The sequence below is a fragment of the Bison bison genome, unplaced genomic scaffold (assembly GCF_000754665.1).
Source record: "Bison bison bison isolate TAMUID 2011002044 unplaced genomic scaffold, Bison_UMD1.0 scf7180017864209, whole genome shotgun sequence".
NCBI lineage: Eukaryota > Metazoa > Chordata > Mammalia > Artiodactyla > Bovidae > Bison > Bison bison.
In genome coordinates this window covers 1,425,306-1,443,514 of record NW_011494781.1, presented here as the reverse complement: position 1 = coordinate 1,443,514, position 18,209 = coordinate 1,425,306, and the positions used below count along the sequence as shown (strand labels likewise).

The window sequence follows — 18,209 nt, the reverse complement described above, 5'->3', positions numbered from 1 at the left end:
TTGAGGTTTCCTGACTTGTCTGCAGCATCCAGGGGCCCTTGGGCAGCAGCTGCACCTGCTCATGGCCAGCCCCATGGACTCATCCCCATCCTAGCTGGAGGCAGATCCCGTCCCTGCCGTTGGAAAGGGCTCTCAGGTTCGTCCCTTTGGTTGTATGCTGGTGGTGTGTCCCGACCACAATCCCATGGCAGACGCTGGGCTTTACACGAATCACCCCTCAAGCTCTCAGCCAGCTGCCTGCCCACCCACCCCCCTTAAAGTAGTGGGTGCTTCAGGCATTCTGCAGCTCCTCCTCTGGGGCCGTTCTAGCTCTGTGCCTCCCATGCAGCTGTCATCCTGGGGATGTGTCTTCCGGTGGGCTGTGGTGTTTGTTGGCTCTCACATACTCCCTTGTCTTGGGGCGTGTGCATCCCCCCGTCAGTGGCATGAGAAAAAATGGGACATCTAGAAGATGGTGCTTGAAATCCAGTCTTTCCAATTTCTGCCCTTTGTTTCTTTTCTCCCTGCTCTCTAGAAGCTTGTGGGAACTTGCCTGTGCCCGGGGTTCCGAGAGGTGGGACGGCTTACAGGCAGTGCTCAGCCCTGGGACACGCTGCAGGGTTTGTGCTCTGAGTCTCCCTTCTGTTGGTCCTCTCTCGGCTCCCCCTAGAACTGTGTTGCTCGGATGCTGGGTCTCCTGCACTGTCGTCCATCCCATTCATTTATTTACCATGAAGTGATGGGCCCGGATGCCATGATCTTAGTTTTCTGAATGTTGAGTTTTAAGCCAGCTGTTTTTACTCACCCTCATCAAGAGGCTCTTTAGTTCCTTTTTGCTTTCTGCCATTAGAGTGATACCATCTGCATATCCAAGGATGGGTGTGCATTTGAGAAGTTGTTCTTTTGAAAGAAAATTAGGTAATCGTATGTAATTAGGTACCAGGTGATAAGAGATCTTAGGAGATTTTTTCTTTCTCCTGTAGATGTTGTGTGTTCCCTCAGGAAGTGGTCAGTTTGCAGAGGACCCGGGGTGGGGCCACACTGCCTCTAGGGCACACTGCAGCCCCCACAGGCGGGCATGCCGCTTCCTCTCAGCCTCCCCCGGTCTTCTGGTGATTCTGTTAGCATTTTCTTGTGAGGCAAGGCTGAGCATCTTTCCACTTGTTTAAGGGCTTGGCATTTTCTGTGAATTGTTGATTATTTGCCCATTTGTCTTTCAGGATGTCAGTCTTCTATGTTCACATATACTTTTTTTTTTTTAATAATAAAGCCACTTTGGTTAAGAATTGTGAATGTTTTTCCAGTTTGTCAAGTGCCTGTTTTTCTTTAAGCCTCTTTGGCCATTCAGAGATTGGGTGTGTATATGTGGATATTTTTTATTCTTCTTTTTATTGCATCTAGGTTTTATGTTATTCTTCAACCTTCTTACTCCAGGGTTATTAATTTTTTTTTAATTCAGTTTTTTTCCTTGTTCTTCTATGTTTTCATTTTTATTTATTTAGGTAGAATGCATTTCAGTCTGAGATGGATTTTTGCAGAGGTTGTCTCTTTGCACCTTCTGTGCTTCAGGGGACTCTTGCCAGCCTGCTTAAGTGCCACACATTCGGGTGATTTCTGGGCCTTCATTCTGTCACCCTGTATCCCATAATTTATATTCTTACAGTTCTATAGCAAGCCTTAATATCTGGAAATGCTGGCCTGACATTAATTTCCTTTTTCAAAAGGCCATTTTCATTTTGTGTTTTTTGTATTTCTCAAAAAAAGTCCCACTTAGAGTAAGTTACAGTATAAAAAGTTTGAGGTTAACATAGCATTGACATATGATCATATTGGTTCGTTCCATCAGATGCCATTGGCTTAGATTTTCTTTTGTGTTTCACTGGCATGTTGAGGCTGCTTTGTAAATCACTCACACTTCTTGCTACATTTATCCTCACCTGTTGTAGCCTCTGGTTGCACTTGTACGTGGAATGACCTCTCCCGGAATTCAGCGTTCTAGCTGGCTGATGTTTGCACGCATATGGGTGGTTTCTGTGTTACTTACGCACAGGTGCCCAGATGTGATTCTCTTGTTGGTAACAGCTTGTCGGTGTTGCTGGTTTCCGACTCTGTATGAGCATCACTCACACACAGCTTCTTCACCCTCTCTGCCTGTAGTGCCACCCCTCCCCTCCCCACCCTCCTCCTGCCAGGCTGTGTCTCACTGGGAGGCCGGGTAGGATCACTCAGGGACCTCCCTGGGCTCCGGGTTTCCATCTTTTTAAGTGGGTACCACCTCCCCTCTTAGGGTTTTGTGAGGATATAGGAGCCAATCCACCCAAGGCCATTAGACCCAGACTGGCACACGGTATTCAGCAAACATGGCTAAGGCTTTCTTGTCCCGTTTCACACAGCGCCAGCTGCTGGCTTGATGTGGACGTATTTTATACTGATTTATTGCTTTAGAAGTGTCTCGAACAGTTGATTTCTTCCATGTGGCCAAGAGTAACAGTGTACTTCCACCACAGCGACTGGCTTTCCTGGTGAAACCTGGCCTGGGGCACTGGCTTGAGTGAGGAAGTAGCCGGGAGTATCAGCCTCCATCGGGAAAAGCTGTGGCAGCCAGTGTCGCCAGTGCGCTCCTGGGATGCCTCCCTTGTCATTTCCCTTGTCTTCCGAGCAGGTGGGCTAGACGACACCCTGCACACCATCATTGACTACGCCTGTGACCAGAACATCCCCTTTGTGTTTGCTCTCAACCGCAAAGCTCTGGGGCGCAGCCTGAACAAGGCTGTCCCCGTCAGTGTGGTGGGCATCTTCAGCTACGACGGGGCCCAGGTGAGGCGGGGAGGGGTTGCTGGCCTGTCTTGCCCTGGGAGGGAGTCAGGGGGGATGGTGGTTGTCTGCACTTAACTGGCAGAGTAGCCCTGAGCTCCAGGGGCCCCAGTCTTGAAAGTGGTAACCTCGGTGGCCTAGTTTCCTTAAAAACCCAGAAGTGTGATTCCAGTTTCGCTCTGGGCTCACTGGTGTCACAGAGGAGCCTCAGGAAGGCCTGAGGGCAACACCCCTGGTACATAGGCGGGCATCCACCCCCCTTTCCCTGGAGAGGGTGTCTTTGCCAGTTTGCAGGTGACCTCACTTGTACTCTGGTTTCTGCTCAAGGACCAGTTCCACAAGATGGTGGAGCTGACGATGGCAGCCCGGCAGGCCTATAGGACTATGCTGGAGAACGCGCGCCAGGAGCTGCCGGGTGAGCTCGGGCCCTGCGCCCCCGCCAGCCCGCCCAGTCAGGGCCCCAGCTGCCCTGTGGAGGACAGCCCCTTGGCCCCCACTGAAAAAGAGGAGCCACACTACAGTGAGTGCTGGGGGAATGGAGTTGGGGCCCATCGTCCTCTAGGTCTTCATTGATGCTGACTGAACAGGGTGCCCAGGAGAGCAGCATGGCTACTGTGGCAGAACTAGCTGCAGATGCCTAAGAGGTGGTCTCAGATGTGGGAGGGGAGGGCTGGTCAGTGGGTATCTCAGACAGAGCTTCCTTGGGTCACATGGCACCCAGAGGGCAGCTGTGCAGACACCTGGATCCCTGGCGGGTGGTTGTCAAGGCCGGCATGCACCAACCTGCTTGATCCTGTTCGCCAGGGGGAGGTTGCAGTTGGGGATTTTTGCTTGAGTCCTTTCCAGGCCCCACTTAGGGAGCCAGTTTGCTGGGCAGGCTGTGTGCTGCTTGCTTTCCAAGAGACTTCCCTGACTGTGGTGGCTCAGACGCTAAACAGTCCCCCTGCAATGCAGGAGACCTGGGTTTGATCCCTGGGTCGGGAAGATCCCCTGGAGAAGGAAATGGCAACCCACTCCAGTACTCTTGCCTGGAGAATCCCCATGGACACAGGAGCCTGGTGGGCTACAGTCCATGGGGTCGAAAAGAGTTGGACACAGCTGAACGACTAACACTTTCGCTGGCTGACCCTGCCTGTGTGTTAGTGGTGTGCTTTCTTGTTTCCAGTTCAAGTCTGGAGAAACCATGTGGAAGCGTACAGTCGGTGTGCCCTGGAGCTGGAGGAATCGCTGGAGGCTTCAACCTCTCAGATGATGAACTTGAATTTATAACAAGAGTTCATTCCTGTGTGTTTGTGTATTTGAGGTGGGGGTGGGGGGTTGAAAGACTTTGGGGCCTTTTTCTTCTTCAGTTTTTCGTTGACTTACTTGTGTTGTATATGGCTGTTCAACTGGGGAAGTAACCAGCAGTGTTTGTAACTGTTCAAGAGCTGCGAGTCCTGTGGAGGGGCACTCGGTAAGCTGGCAGAGACCCTCTCACAAAGCCTTGGGATGCAGCCTCAGCTCTCTGAGCACAGAATGAGTCTGGAAAATGCTGGACAAGGTGGTACTCAGAGTACTCTGCTGCTGTGGAACCTCTCTCCATTGCAGGACCGCTGAGCCAAGTTGGTTTGTGGAAAGCAGCGGCGGGCTGAGGCAATGTGGCTCGGAAGGCGGGGTAGTTCCACCCAGTGTTCCCAGTCCCGGTGACCCGCACAGCCATGCAGAAGCCGTGCGGGTGGGGTACGGGGAATACTTTTCTCAGGATATGGCTTTTTAGCCAGAAGATTTGGGGATACTTGGAGGGTCTGCTAAAATGAGCCTCAGAAGGAAAATCAGTTCTCTAACCTGTGACCTTTTGACATGAATATTCCTTTTATTGTTTATTTTTCAAAGAAATGATTTTGAAGTTCCTAAATCTCAGTTTTGATAATTTACAAATATTTTCTTTCTTTTGTAAATGAACATATGGCGAATGTGGTTTCTTAGAGGCCGAAGGATAGAAGTTTACTTTCATATTATCCTGTAAGTAAGAGGGCTTATTTATTTTGAATAAAGAGTGATTATTTAATTTCACTGGAGACTCTGGTCACCTTGGTCTAATCAGCGCTTCCTACATCCTGATCTGTATTTGGGGGGCATTCTTCTTTAAACTGAGGGGGACCGAGCAGGAAGAGGTTTGCTGTGCTCCTATCTCTTGGATCTCGAAGGTGGTGATTGTGAAGTCTCCAGCCCTTAGAGATCCTGTTGCTGGACCCACCTTGGTCCAGCCTGCTGGCGAACTGGTCACGTGAAAAATGGCAGGATCAGACTTTCACTGCTTTGCATTTGTCACACAAGCAAGGTATCTTGTGGGCTTTGCAAGTGCTGTTAGTTGAATTCAGTCATGGCAGATGTACTGTTGTGAGTGAGTGGCCTGTGGGAAGCAAAATAATGTGAAGTAATGAGTTGGAAGGGCGTCCCGCATTCTTTACCGTAGTGGTAAAGAATGTACTTGTAATGCCAAGAGATGCAGGAGACACGGACTCAATCCCTGGGTTGTTAAGTTCCCCAGGAGGAGGAAATGGCACCCTACTCTACTAATCTTGTGTGAAAAATCCCATGGACAGAGGAGCCTGGTGGCCCACAGGCCATGGGGTCAAAAAGAGTTGGACATGACCGAGTGATTGGAGCACAGCACAGTGAGTTGGAAAGAGCCTGCTGTGGCCAGGGCTGGCGGCGAGGTGGAGGTTGTCTGTGTAAAGTACCAGTCTGTCTTTTCATCTGTTGTTCCCAGTGAGTACCTAGCTCCCATACACTTTCTGAGCTGTTTCAATGAGGAACATGCGATCTGCTCCAGCAAGCCCTCCATCCGGTCACAGGTTTCTCCCTCAGGGCCACCAGAAGGAACAGCAGCAGGGAGGGTCCCCGCCCCACTGTCCCCGTCAACTGTGGTAGGTTTGAAAATAGATTATTTGAGAGTAAAGGTTCCATAATGAACTTACAGGCAGAAAGTTAACTTGTCAGCTGTATTCAGCAGTCTAGAACTATAAAACTGATACATAAAAAAAACCCCACATTAAAAAGTCTCTGCTAGAGATGCAGGTTGTCTGTCTAGATCCCTGAGGCCTTTGGGTCTGTGGTGGTCAGATTAGCTGAACAAAGTAGGTGGTTTTTAACATCACATTAAGCTGCTGAGAGGGTTTGCTTCTCGTGTGACTTAACACTGGGTTCCCCTGGCAGCCAGGGCATGGTGTCACTTTCTTGGCAGAGGCCACTGCCGCAGGTGACACAGTGACCTACTCTATGCTGATGGCACCACGGGAAGCAGGCAGGCTTCCCGAGTACAGACACTCTTCATGGAGCAAACATTTCAGTGGAACTCTTTTATTTTTTTCCCCACGGTTCAGAGAATCAGAACTCATAACTACCTTTCCCACCAGAACCCTGCATGCTGATATTACAATAACTGCAAGCGTCTGTTCTGATCCTAGCACCAAGGAGAAGGCCCTGCCCATAGAGCAGAGCAACCACCCCACGTGAGACCCACAGCGAGAGCGGATGGATGTTGTGCCAAAAATCTTGTCACAGTGCATCGTGGGTGATCTGTGATCCAGCTCAGCCTCTGCTGACAAGGTGGACTGGCAGCTCGGTGGGAACTAGGATGACTCTGACCCCCAAACCAGCCGTCCTCAGAAGCCTTGTTCACGACGGGTCCTGGAGGTGACTGGCTGGAAACGTGTGCTGCTCTTGAACAAAGGCACCCAGCTTCAGAACAAGGGGTCTGGAAACAGGCTGTGGTCATGAGGCTGAGGAGATGTCCATTTGCTAGGGTCATGAGAAGTACCACTTAATTTAACAGAGATTTTAGTTTTGTGATAGGTGAGCATTCCACTAAAAGCAGTCATTCTGCAAACAGTGCCTATAAGGTTCCAGACTGAGCAGCCTCGGCCGCCACATTTACACACGGCAGTCTCCAGGTGCAGTGTGAGTAACTTGGGGACCCCATACCACGTGGACAGAGTAGCCTAATTAGACCCGTACTGCTGTGAGCAGGGTGACCGGGACCCAGGAGACGCAGACCTGCTGGCTTTTCCATCAGACAGGCTCAACACCTGGGCCATGGCTGCGAGTGGACGGGTGCACACTTGGAGCTTTAGGAAGCAGGCTCTGACATTAGTGAGTAATAACACAAAGTCTCCCATCCAAGTTAGCGCCTGAGTGTGGACCTCAGCGCTCAAGGTTTAAGGCAAATTCTGGTCATCTGGAGCCTTGTCCTTCCTGCCTTGTCTCCTAGAGATGAGCAGCTGAGTGTGAAGGGGGCTCCAGAGCAGTAAAACCAGCAGTCACGAGAGCTGAGCTAACACTCGGCTGTGTGAAGGACAACCCACTGCATGACATGAAAGTAACTCAGACCTGTGGAGTGTAACAACAGTGCTTCTGGAAAAGGACCCGTCACGCACACTGCTGTCTTAACCAGAGTTCCTGTCTGTAGCCTGTTAACCCCGGTTTCCTGCTCCTGCCAGACAGGCCATTCTGTCCCATCTAAGTACCTAATTAAAACAGACGTTCTGGCTACTGCCGCAGGCCCCCTCAGGGCTCCGTGTTCTCGGCTGTGCAACCCGAAGAGCTGTGTCCAGCAGACAGGGAGCTCACTGCCCTGAGGCCTCCGGGGCTGCGTGTCGGGTGGCAGCACGGTCAGCCTGGTCAGCACGGCTTCCTGTGGCTAGAATGCGTCTTGGTTACAGCTTTCCTGAAAGAACACCATGGACTTCAGTTCTTGGTATAACAGAAAAGCCTGGAACCTGCTTCCCATGTGCTTCCTGGGGGGTCCAGGGTCCTGCAGGAGGGAAGCCTGGGCCTACTAAGCTCTGGGCTAGGGGTCAGGGTGACCGTGGGAGGCTTCTTGCTGGAAGCAGCTGGCCCCACCTAACTTTGGTTTCCTGTAAGAGCCCCCTCTCCCTCCCCCCAGGCTGGAAGGCAACAGGTAGAAGGGGTGTGGGTTTCAGAAAGCACAACTGCTTTGTGGGCCAGGAGGAAGCACATGGGGCCCTCTGGCAGGATAGGCCCCCAAGAGGGACAGCTGTCATCCCAGACCCCTGCCCTGCCTCATGCCCAGCCACGTACCCACGCCTTCCTCCAGCTCTGCATCATGCGGTCGTGCTCCCCAACCACGGCCCTCCAGCTGGCGAGCTCTCTGGTCCACCTCTCCTGCTGGGTCGCCTCTGCAAGATAGAGGGGGTGCTCCAGATCTCAGCTTCCAGGGCTTCATGGCCCCCGGGGTGGGGGCCCCCCTCCAGCCACAGAGGCCGTGCTGCTAGCTGAGTGACACCTCTCTGCTGGGCTGAGCCGAGTGGGCTTATGAAAGTGAAGCTGCTCAGTCATGTCCGACTCTGTGACCCCATGGACTGCAGCCTACCAGGTTCCACCGTCTATGGAGTTTTCCAGGCAAGAACACTGGAGTGGGTTGCCATTTCCTTCTCCAGGAGCTCTTCCTGACCCAGGGATTGAACCCAGGTCTCCCACATTGTAGGCAGACGCTTTACTATCTAAGCCACCAGGGAAGTCTTGTTTACTCCTTGGGCTTTCCTTCACTTCCTGGCTGTGGGGGCTTCCCCAGTCATGTTCCCTGCCTGCTGTTCCCAGGCCCACCAGCTCTCATGGCAGCTGCTCCCCAAAGCCACACTGGCCTTGTCCCCCACCTCACTGGCACCTTTGTGCCGCCAGGAGAGGGCCTAACTCCCCACACCTCATAGGGCACTGCACTCACCCTGGCAGGCTGGGGCTGCTGCCCCCTCCCTCGAGGGAGATTGGTTGCCAACATTCGGAAACCAGCTTGGTCACTAGGGCTGGCATCCTGTTACATTACCTGGCACTCAGTCCACACCTCCTTGCGTGTGTGTGATCACTGGACTTACGGATACAAGGTCACAATTGGTAAGGCACTTGTTCTCAGTTGCTAAGTCATGGCCGACGTCACAACCTCATGACTTTCACGCCAGGCTTCTTGGTCCTCCACCATCTCCCAGAGTTTTCTCAAATTCATGTCCATTGAGCCAGTGATGCTGTGTAACCGTCTCAACCCCTCACAAGATTATTCATTTTATCTTGACAGCAACAGCCAAGGGCATTTTACAGAAATTAAAGGAACGGAAGTTCTAGGTGGGAGAGAGTACCTGTCATTTCCTTTTCCCTGGTAATTCCCACTCAAAGGACAAAGGACCTTTTAAAATACGCACATTTACATATAAACTCCATCTTGAAAATGGATGAAGAACAGGAGAGGAAGCTGAAAAGCTGGGAGTTGAGAAACAGAGGGGCCAGTGGAAACAGCCTCGGTAGAATGCTGACAAGCATGCAGGGTCCAAGGCCAGCGGCAGTGGGGAGGCGGTCGGGACCTTGGGGGCTGAGAGAGGGCAGGCTTGCAGGCTGCTTACAGGCTGTGCACTCCTGCACAGCCCCCAGGCCCTAACCACTTTGCACAGCCAGGATGCTGCCCTCCGTCTGCTCCTGAAGACTGGTGGTCTTGGAGAACTCGGGCCTGGGGGCCTGGGCAGTACCTGCACTGAAGGCAAATCATATGCTGGGCTTACGGACTAAATGATGAGGCCCCAGCCTCTTGCCAACCGGTGTCCTCACTGATAACCCAACCTGAGCCATGTGGGCTTAGCTGGAGCCCCTCCATGTGACAGTGGAGGGGTGCAAGGCAGACCGACTCCCTAGGGCACGTAGGAACTGCCTGGAGAACTTGAGATGCCCCAGGACTTGGGAGGGGCTCTGCATTTCTAAGGAGGTCCCAGGTAGACAGATGCTGCCCATCCAAAGGCCACATCTTGGGTAGATGATTATCAAGGGTCCCAAGACTTCAGAGGGAAACAGAACCATCAAAAAAGGGACAGCTGAGAGGGAAAAGAACTGGAAAATCCTCTCAATAACCTTAGAAAGGGGAGAAGATACTACATCCATGAGACGAGAAGAGAATGCAGTCATGACAACAGAATGAAAACCTCTGAGTGGTGTTAAGTGTGACAGTGGGACAAAAATTCAGCAGGTGAGAAAGAGAAAGTTGAGGAAAGCTAACAAGTAGAGGTGACAGGATAGAGAAGATGGACAGAGGCCAGGCCAAGTAGCCCAGGATGTAGGAGAGCAGTTTCATGGAGACAGGAAATGAGGAAGCTAAGTGCTGAATACTTACGACAGTTGAAGGGCAGAGGCTACCATGTGTAAGGGGTCTAGCCAGGCACTGATTGAGACAGTGCTCAGCAAGATGATGGTCACATGGGGTCACAGGGAGACCCTCAGGAGCAGAAGACAGAGCCAGCATCACACACTAGGGAATGATTTTCACATCAGAATTGTCCACCCCGCTGGACTCTAGTGTGAAGATGGAGAAAAGACATAGGCTCTCAAAATGCTGTCTTCCCCCAGACACTCTGGGTGTGCCAGAAGAAACACTTAAGAGAAAAATGGAGAAAGTCAAAGGAACACCAGAAACAAGTCATGAGACCCAATGCCAGGGGAAGGGACTCTCCAGCCTCAGCAGGAAAGGGCTAAAGGCACATGGCTCCTGGTGCAGAGGGTCTGGGGAGCTGACAGCAGGGGGACTCAGTGTGTCTGTGCTAATCAGGGATTTCACTGCAGAGTCTGGGTGGCAGTAATGACAAGTATGAACCAAGCAAAACAACAACCAAGAAAAATGGACTGGTTCAAAACCAGGAAAGGAGTATGTCAAGGCTGTATTGTCACCTTGCTTATTTAACTTCTTTGCAGAATACCCTGATAGCTCAGTTGGTAAAGAATCCGCCTGCAATGCAGGAGACCCCGGTTTGATTCCTAAGTTGGGAAGATCTGCTGGAGAAGGGGAAAAGCTACCCATTCCCCTATTCTGGCCTGAAGAACTCCATGGACTATATAGTCCATGGGGTCGCAGAGTTGGACAGGATTGAGCGACTTTCACTTTCATTTGGGATTCCCTGGTGGCTCAGACAGTAAAAGAGTCTGCCTGCAATGCAGGAGACCTGAGTTTGATCCTGGGTCAGGAAGATCCCCTGAAGAAGGAAATGGCATCCCACTTCAGTATTCTTGCCTGGAAGATCCCATGAACAGAGGAGCCTGGGGGGCTACAGTCCATGGGGTCACAAAGAGTCGGGCACAGCTGAGCAACTTCACATTGCAGAGTTCATCACACGAAATGCTGGGCTGCCTGAATCACAAGCTGGAATCAAGATTGCCGGGAGAAATATCAATTACCTCAGATATGCAGATGATATCATCCTAAGGGCAGAAAGAAGAGGAACTAAAGAGCTTCTTGAAGGTGAAAGAGGAGAGTGAAAAAGCTGGCTTAAAACTCAATATTTAAAAAACTTAAGATCATGGCATCTGGTCCCATCATTTCTGGCAAACAGATGGGGAAAAAGCAGAAGAAGCAACAGGGCTTCTTGGGGCTCCAAAACCAATGGATGATGACTGCAGCCATGAAATTAAAAGACGCTCCTTGGAAGAAAAGTTATGACAAATCTAGATGGCATTATAAAGCAGAACCATCCCTTGCTGACAAAGGTCTGTATAGTTAAAGCTATGGTTTTTCCAGTAGTCATATATGGATGTGAGAGTTGGACCATAAAACTGAGCAAAGAATTGATGCTTTTGAACTGTGGTGCTGGAGAAGACTCATGAGAGTCTTTGGACAGCAAGGAGATGAAACTAGTCAATCCTAAAGGAAATCAGTTCTGAATACTCATTGGAAGGACTGATGCTGAGGTTAAAGCTCCAATACTTTGGCCACCTGATGAGAGGAGCTGAATCATTGGAAAAGACCCTGATGCTGGAAAAGACTGAAGGCAAAAGGAGAAAGGGGCAGCAGAGGGTGAGATGTTTTAGATCACTGACTCACTGGACATGAATCTGAGCAAACTTCAGAAATACTGAAGGAGCAGGGAGCCTAGCATGCTGCAGTCCATGGGGTCATAAAGAGTCAGATCCAACTTAGCAACTGAACAAGATAAACAACAATAAACCAAGCAAACAGGGATCAGCACAGTGGTTGGTTATGTGGGAAACAGAAGTACAGAAGGGGAAGTCATAACAGAGTTGTTATCTGGCCATACAGAGTTGGCCATCCTTATAATGTAACAGAGTCTAATATTGGGAGGACGAGATTGGCAGCCAGCATGCGTGCATGTCTGCTCATGGGCACAGGTGTGATTGCATGCAGGTAGGCACACACAGGCATGCCGTTGGGAGATAAGACAGTGAAAAAGTAACTTTCTGTCTTCGTGAAAGCCGATAGGTAATCCCCAGACTGAAGTGTCCTCATGCAAGCTTGCTTGCTGCTAAAGGGACAAGGGCAAACGGCGAAGCCCACTCACCGAGCCTGGTCACGGTGACGCGCGCCTTGGAGGTCTTGTTCCCGGCCCGGGAGAGCGCAGAGCAGCGGTACTCGGCGCTCTCCCGGAGCGCATCTCGCAGCCAGCTGAGCACGAGGGCCCTGCCATCGGGCAGTGCGTGGGTCTGCGTGGGCACACACACCTCCAGCTCGCGCCCGTTCTTCTCCCAGAGGAAGTGAACATCTGCAGGACCTGGGGATACACAGACCATCTTCACCCCTGGGACCCCCACCAGGGGTCATGGGAACTACTCTGATATGGGAGGCAGGGGGTGGGGGCTTCCCAGATTAGGGGCCTTGTCCCAGCTGGTCCCAAAGTGACAGGACAGCTTTCTCCTAAGTCTCTGTCCTTTCCCTGGAGGTGGGTCCCCACTGTGGTCCCCAGGGAGCAAAGGGGTACAAACACTTCACCACCTCGTGCCCTGTAGCTCCCTGCTCCTTGATCTTGCTCGGGCGCCCTTGCATGGCGGTGTCCCCAGGACACGCACACAGGGCCATCGGAGTGAACCTCTTTTTCCTTTCTTGCTGGGCTGTGCACCCCTGTGACATGCCTGGCGGCTGTGCTCTGGAGAGGGTGTCTGTTCTGCACAGACGGTCTGGGCCCGGGAAACTCATGTGCCCACCTGGCCCTGCTGCCCCCACCTTTGGCTTAAAGCTCTGCCCCTGCAAGCCTGCTCCCTCTCCCTGGGGCATCGGGAGGTCAGAGCTGCCTGCCCCTTGGGGCCTGGCTGGGCCTATGACCAGGGGTGGGACTGTCACCAGGAGCTCCTAGGAGCACCAGGGTGCTGAGAAGGGCTGACAGCCTGTCTTACAGAATAAGAACTTGGAGGAAAACGGACTGGAGGTGGAGAAGGGCCCAGGCCGAAGCCCCCTTCCTGAAGCATGCTAGGGTTCCATGCACCACCACCCCCAGATCCCATGCTCATTACAGAGAGGCCGAGGGGTGTGGGCCTTGGAGACCAGTGTGTGGAGGGCCTGGGGCAAAACTGGGCTCTGGCCCCAAGGCTGGAATCAGCCTTACTCAGCACGGCGCCTCCTGGATGGGGCCCCCCGTTCCCCTGTATAACGTGCGGCTGGGTGAGCCCAGGCTTTCAGGCTTCACCCTGGGCCCCAAGGGCTGTGCTGAGTCAGGCCCACCTCCCATTCCTACTAAAGAACAAGCCAGGGCATCTCCCCAACATCTGATAAGACACCGGCTTCCACTCTAATGTAGGCCAAAGGCAGGACAAGTTCCGACTGAAACACCCAGTCAGCACCCAGGCTCCTTCCTGGGGTGTGTGCAGACCCTGTGGCTGAGCTGAGTTGCGACAGAGCACAGGACAGGCCAGGTGTTAGACAGCAGCAGCTGCTGCCTACCCCAGGCACCTGAGAGGCTCAGAGCCGGGTAGGAGAGGGAGGCAGGCCCTGCTCCCTGAGGGCTCTGGGGGAAACCCATGGCCTCTGTTCCTGCTACTCCCAGTAACGGAGCAGGGGGCTGTGCTGAGGCCATTCCCCACGACTGCCTGTGCCAGCCGAGCACCCCAACCATGTGGACCAGGGGGCCTTTCTGGCCTCCTTGCCCAGGGACCTAGCTACCTGACAAATGCCTGCTATTCCATGTCGACTGTACCACCCTGGGCAGGCAGGTCAGAGTCTGGCCTAGACCAGAGCAGCCCTGCCTGATCACAGTCCTGCCTGAGAATCAGCTTTCAAGAGCTCAATTCCATCTGAGGTGCCCACCAACCTGGGAAGGACATAATAAAACATTTCACACAGGATGGTCAGGAGTACCAGGACTACATCTATCTGTGGCTGGAGTTCACAGAGCAGGAAAACCCAACGACAGAGCTGAAGGATTAAAAAACCTGCCCGAAAACAACAGGCATCTGGGTGTGCGTGTGAGTGGGGGCGTGTGTGCACGCTGGCGGCGTATGTGCACGCTGGCGGCTGGTGCATGCGGCTGGCTGAGATGTTTCTCTGTCACATGCTGGGCTTTTTACAAGGGGAGAGAGAAAATGAGACCTTTGATGGACTCCTAGTGAGTCAGGTCCCCGTGTGACCCTCCCAGGGCCTATTCACCTTTGGCCCACCACGTTCAGGATCCTCAAAGATGTGATTTGATTCTGCTCTTTATACTTCCCTGAAGTTTCAAGTTCACTACAACAAGCTAATATTGCTTCTACAATAAAACAGAGTGCTATGTGGAAGAAAGACACGAGCCACAGGCTCTGGAGGGAGTTCTGAAAGGTGTTCAGCAGCGATTCACACGGCAGCTCCCTGCGGTACTGGTCCCATGGGGACCGTGGGGTCTGTTCACTTGTTTTCTGTGTGGGATTGTTGGTGTTTTGTTCTGTCACCATTGTATGTGTGCTCAGTCGTGTCTGACACTTTGCGACCCCATGGACTGTAGCCCGCCAGGCTATTCTGTCCATGGGATTCTCCAGGCCAAGAATACTGGAGCGGGTTGCCATGTCCTTCTCCAGGAGATCTTCCTGACCCAGGGATCAAGCCTGCGTCTCTTGTATCTCCTGCATTGGCAGGCGGCTTCTTAACCACTGAGCCAGCCGGGAAACCATAATTTGGTACAATATACATTTTTGTATACAGAACATTTTGTACCCTACCCACAGATAACTCTATACTTTTATTTTCAGATATGCATACTTATACATATATGCAGATCCACACGTACAGGTACACACACCCGTGTCTGTGACATCTGCTGGGTGCCTGCCTCCCTTTAACTGAAGGCACTTGGTGAGACCATGCTTCATTTAGTCATTCCCCTGCTGGTGGGCAACTTCGTGCAGTCTAACTCTTAAGGTGATACTCATGAGCCATGACTGATCAAAATGCAAAGACTTCTCAGAACACACAGTGAGGTCGGTTCTCATCTCCTCGCCCTGCCCAGTGGTGACACGCACTGAGTCCCCAGGACAGGAGCCCCAAACATGGGTCACAGGAACCTCGGATAGGTTCTCCTGACTGATGCTGAGACAAAGACCCCAGGTGGCCTGAGCTGGGGACAATTCGTCCCCCTGAACCATACAGGCCAGGACCTCTCAGGAGCCAAATTCTCCTTAGACCCACAGTCATTGGGACACAAACAACATGAAAATCACTCCCACATACACCTTTACAGTGAGTATAGCATGAAGCACCATTAAATGTTCTCTAAATGGGGATGTAACCGTGTCAAGTATTAAAAATGTTAAAATACTTACGTTCCATTTATTCTTTTTAAAAAAACTATCCAACTCATTCTGAATGCAGAAGAGATTAAAGAGAGAGGGAAAGGAACAGTTAAAACTGGTCAGCAGGGCCAACACATGATGTCAGTGGGGACCTGGGGCAGCAAGCCAAACCCACCTGCCCTGTCTCCCAAGAGCCTGCACCCAGAAATTTGGGGTGCTGGGCCCATCCCTCATAGCCACTGTGGGCTGGGGCCACCGGCAGTCTCGGGTCCCAGCCCCCACTTCAGGTTTGTGGGACTGTTGGCTCCACCCTGACCCCACCCTGTCCAAAGAAACCGCTAGGCACGGTTGACTGTGGGTATGTTTTAGTTGCTCAGTCGTGTCCAACTCTTTGCAACCCCATGGACTGTAACCCGCCAAGCTTCTCTGTCCATGGGGTTTTCCCAGCAAGAATACTGGAGTGGGTTGCCATTTGTTCTCCAGTATACTCCACTGTGGGACAAAACCAGAACTCCTCTGAGCAATGGCCCCTTCTTGAGGGAAGCCGACCCATCCTAGAGGTGAAGGGCCTGAGAGTCCCCAGCTGGAGAGGGGTGTAAGATCACCCCAAGTCAACAGGCCATGTCCTGTGCAGCTCCAGGCATCCCCCTCCCTGTGCTCAACTCTGACTCTGGGGCCAGCTCACCTCCCATACTCACGCCGAGTCCTGCAAGCTACTGGACGGCCAGGTGCCCTCATAGTGGTGCCGTTCTGGTCTCTAAGCACCCAGAAGCTCTGAGTACACACCAAGGACGCTCACTCCGGATTCCCCTGCGTGGCTCAGAGTCCGCATGTGTGTGTGTGCTCAGTCACTCAGTCATGTCTTTGGGACTCTTTGGGACCCTATGGGCTGTAACCTGCCAGTCTCCTCTGTCTATGGGGATTCTCCAGGCAAGAATACTGGAGTGGGTTGCCATGCCCTCCTCCAGAGGATCTTCCTGACCCAGGGATCAAACCCATTGTCTCCTTCATTGGCAGGCGGATTCTTTACCGCTGATTCACCTGGGAAGCTCTCCAGAGTCCACGAGAATCCCATGGACAGAGAAGCCTGGTGGGCTACAGTCCACGGGGAGGCAGAGTTGGACACAACTGAGTGACTAAACGTCAGCAAAACTTTCTGTGTGTATATATGTGCATGTGCAAGCACATGATTTGCACAGACATGCATACAGACACATCACCAATCACTGTGATCTGCACAAGCTTGCCTCGTTTGACTGTGCTTTGCTATATCGCACTTTGCAGAGACTGTTTTTTACAAATCAAAGGTGTGTGGCAACCCTGCATTGAGCAAGTTGATTGGTGCCATTTTTTCCAACAGCATTTGCTCACTTCCTGTCTGTGTATCACACTTTGGTAATTCTCACTTCACTTTATAAACTTTTTCATTATCATTAATATAATAATTGTATGGTGACTATGACTGGTGATCTTTGATGTAAGTGCCTCAGCTTGCTGAAGGCTCAGATGACCATTAGCATTTTTAAATTAAGGTACATAATGCTTACTTCATTCTTAATAGACTATAGTATAGTGTAAATGTAACTTTTAAATGTACTGGAAAAGGAAAAAATTCATGCAACTCACTTTATTACAATAGTTGCTGTATTGCAATGGGTCTGAATCTGAACTTGCCACACCTCCGAGATGTCCCGTATCTTAATCTGTATTTACAGGCAAAATGAAATGAAATGTGCTCACATGCACACAGTGGAAGATCTCTTTGCTTATCTGTTCTAATTTTGCCACAAGAGCATGGATTTTTTCAGATAAGCAGAACACGACTATATGCCTTCGGGATTTCTCCAGCTCAGAACCTCTTTTCTCCATTTATCAGTATTTTCCTAACTCCCAACTTTCAAACAGAAGACAGCCAGCAGGTAGGAGAACCACCCCCAAATCCAGAATTCATCTTCCCTACACTCAAGCCTCAAGGCCTTTGAATAGAAGCACGGCCACAAGGCACAGTTGTGCAGAGTGCTCTGCACCAAACAGAAACACATACGCATACACAGGTGTCTGCATACATGTTCATGCAAGAACACACAGACATACAGGCACACGTGTGCACACAGAGATATGTCAGTACAGAAAGCACATACATGGACCTATGTACACATACACATGTCAACATACAGACGCCCAAGCACACACACATTCCACCAGCATAATCTGGAGATGCAGAGAAGACAGTGAGCCGAGAAGCCCCTCACAGTCACTCAGCTGTAAGGCTGTGCCCACTGTGAGAAGCTGACCTGGCCTTAGCTGGGCCAGCGCTCCAGCCACCGTGGGATGGTTTGGAAAGCCCAGCTCCGCAGTGACACCCAGGCCAAGGCCAGGTGGGAGCAGCCTGGACAGGGCGGTGCCCGCAGGTGGAGGCAGGAGCTGACACCTGTGCAGAGCCACAGCCTGCACTGGCTGCTTGAGCTCCGGTGCCTGCCACCACTTGGGGCAGGAGCTGTCCAGGGCTGCTGCCTTTTTAAACACCGTGCACTTGAACACCCGCACTGTACCAGGAACCAGCATGGGCTTGTGGGCTAGATTTAGGAGAAAAGGGCAACACCCGCCTAGATCTGGATGTATCATGGGGGGTACCCAACCCAGCCACCTGCATCAGGAAAAGCCTGGGAACAGGGCCCAAGCACAGCCTCAGACAGAGGAGAGGCACTCTCGTCCACTCCGCCCCTCACCAGCGGGTCGCCCTCGGGAAGGGGAGGTCCCTGAGCGGAGACCGATCGTAACTGGTCCACTGAGGGGTGGGCCCTCACAGGCCATCTGCAGGGATCCTGAGGCCTGCGTCTGTCAGCATGGAGCCTGGAGACACCAGCACCCACCGCCAAGGAGGTTCCCCAGCGCGGCTGTGG

At 52.0% G+C, this 18,209-nt stretch overlaps 2 protein-coding genes across 5 annotated transcripts in view; one reads left to right on the top strand and one right to left on the bottom strand.

Annotated features, from left to right (window-relative positions):
- SECISBP2 (SECIS binding protein 2) overlaps positions 1–5,315 on the top strand; it is a 34,937-nt gene extending 29,622 nt beyond the window's left edge. For all 4 annotated transcript variants that reach the window (XM_010844799.1, XM_010844797.1, XM_010844796.1 and 1 more), the window contains 3 exons: positions 2,642–2,796; positions 3,121–3,313; positions 3,959–5,315. In XM_010844799.1, the coding sequence (XP_010843101.1) occupies positions 2,642–2,796; positions 3,121–3,313; positions 3,959–4,062 (452 nt within the window). In that variant the 3' untranslated portion in view covers positions 4,063–5,315. The remainder of the gene's footprint in view (positions 1–2,641; positions 2,797–3,120; positions 3,314–3,958) is intronic.
- An 804-nt stretch (positions 5,316–6,119) lies between these two features.
- The window catches only part of SEMA4D (sema domain, immunoglobulin domain (Ig), transmembrane domain (TM) and short cytoplasmic domain, (semaphorin) 4D), a 76,182-nt gene continuing 64,092 nt past the window's right edge, over positions 6,120–18,209 (bottom strand). The window contains exons 16-18 of the mRNA XM_010844795.1: positions 12,117–12,326; positions 7,876–7,973; positions 6,120–7,501 (exon numbers count right to left, since the gene is read on the bottom strand). Of these exons, the coding sequence (XP_010843097.1) occupies positions 7,475–7,501; positions 7,876–7,973; positions 12,117–12,326 (335 nt within the window). The 3' untranslated portion in view covers positions 6,120–7,474. The remainder of the gene's footprint in view (positions 7,502–7,875; positions 7,974–12,116; positions 12,327–18,209) is intronic.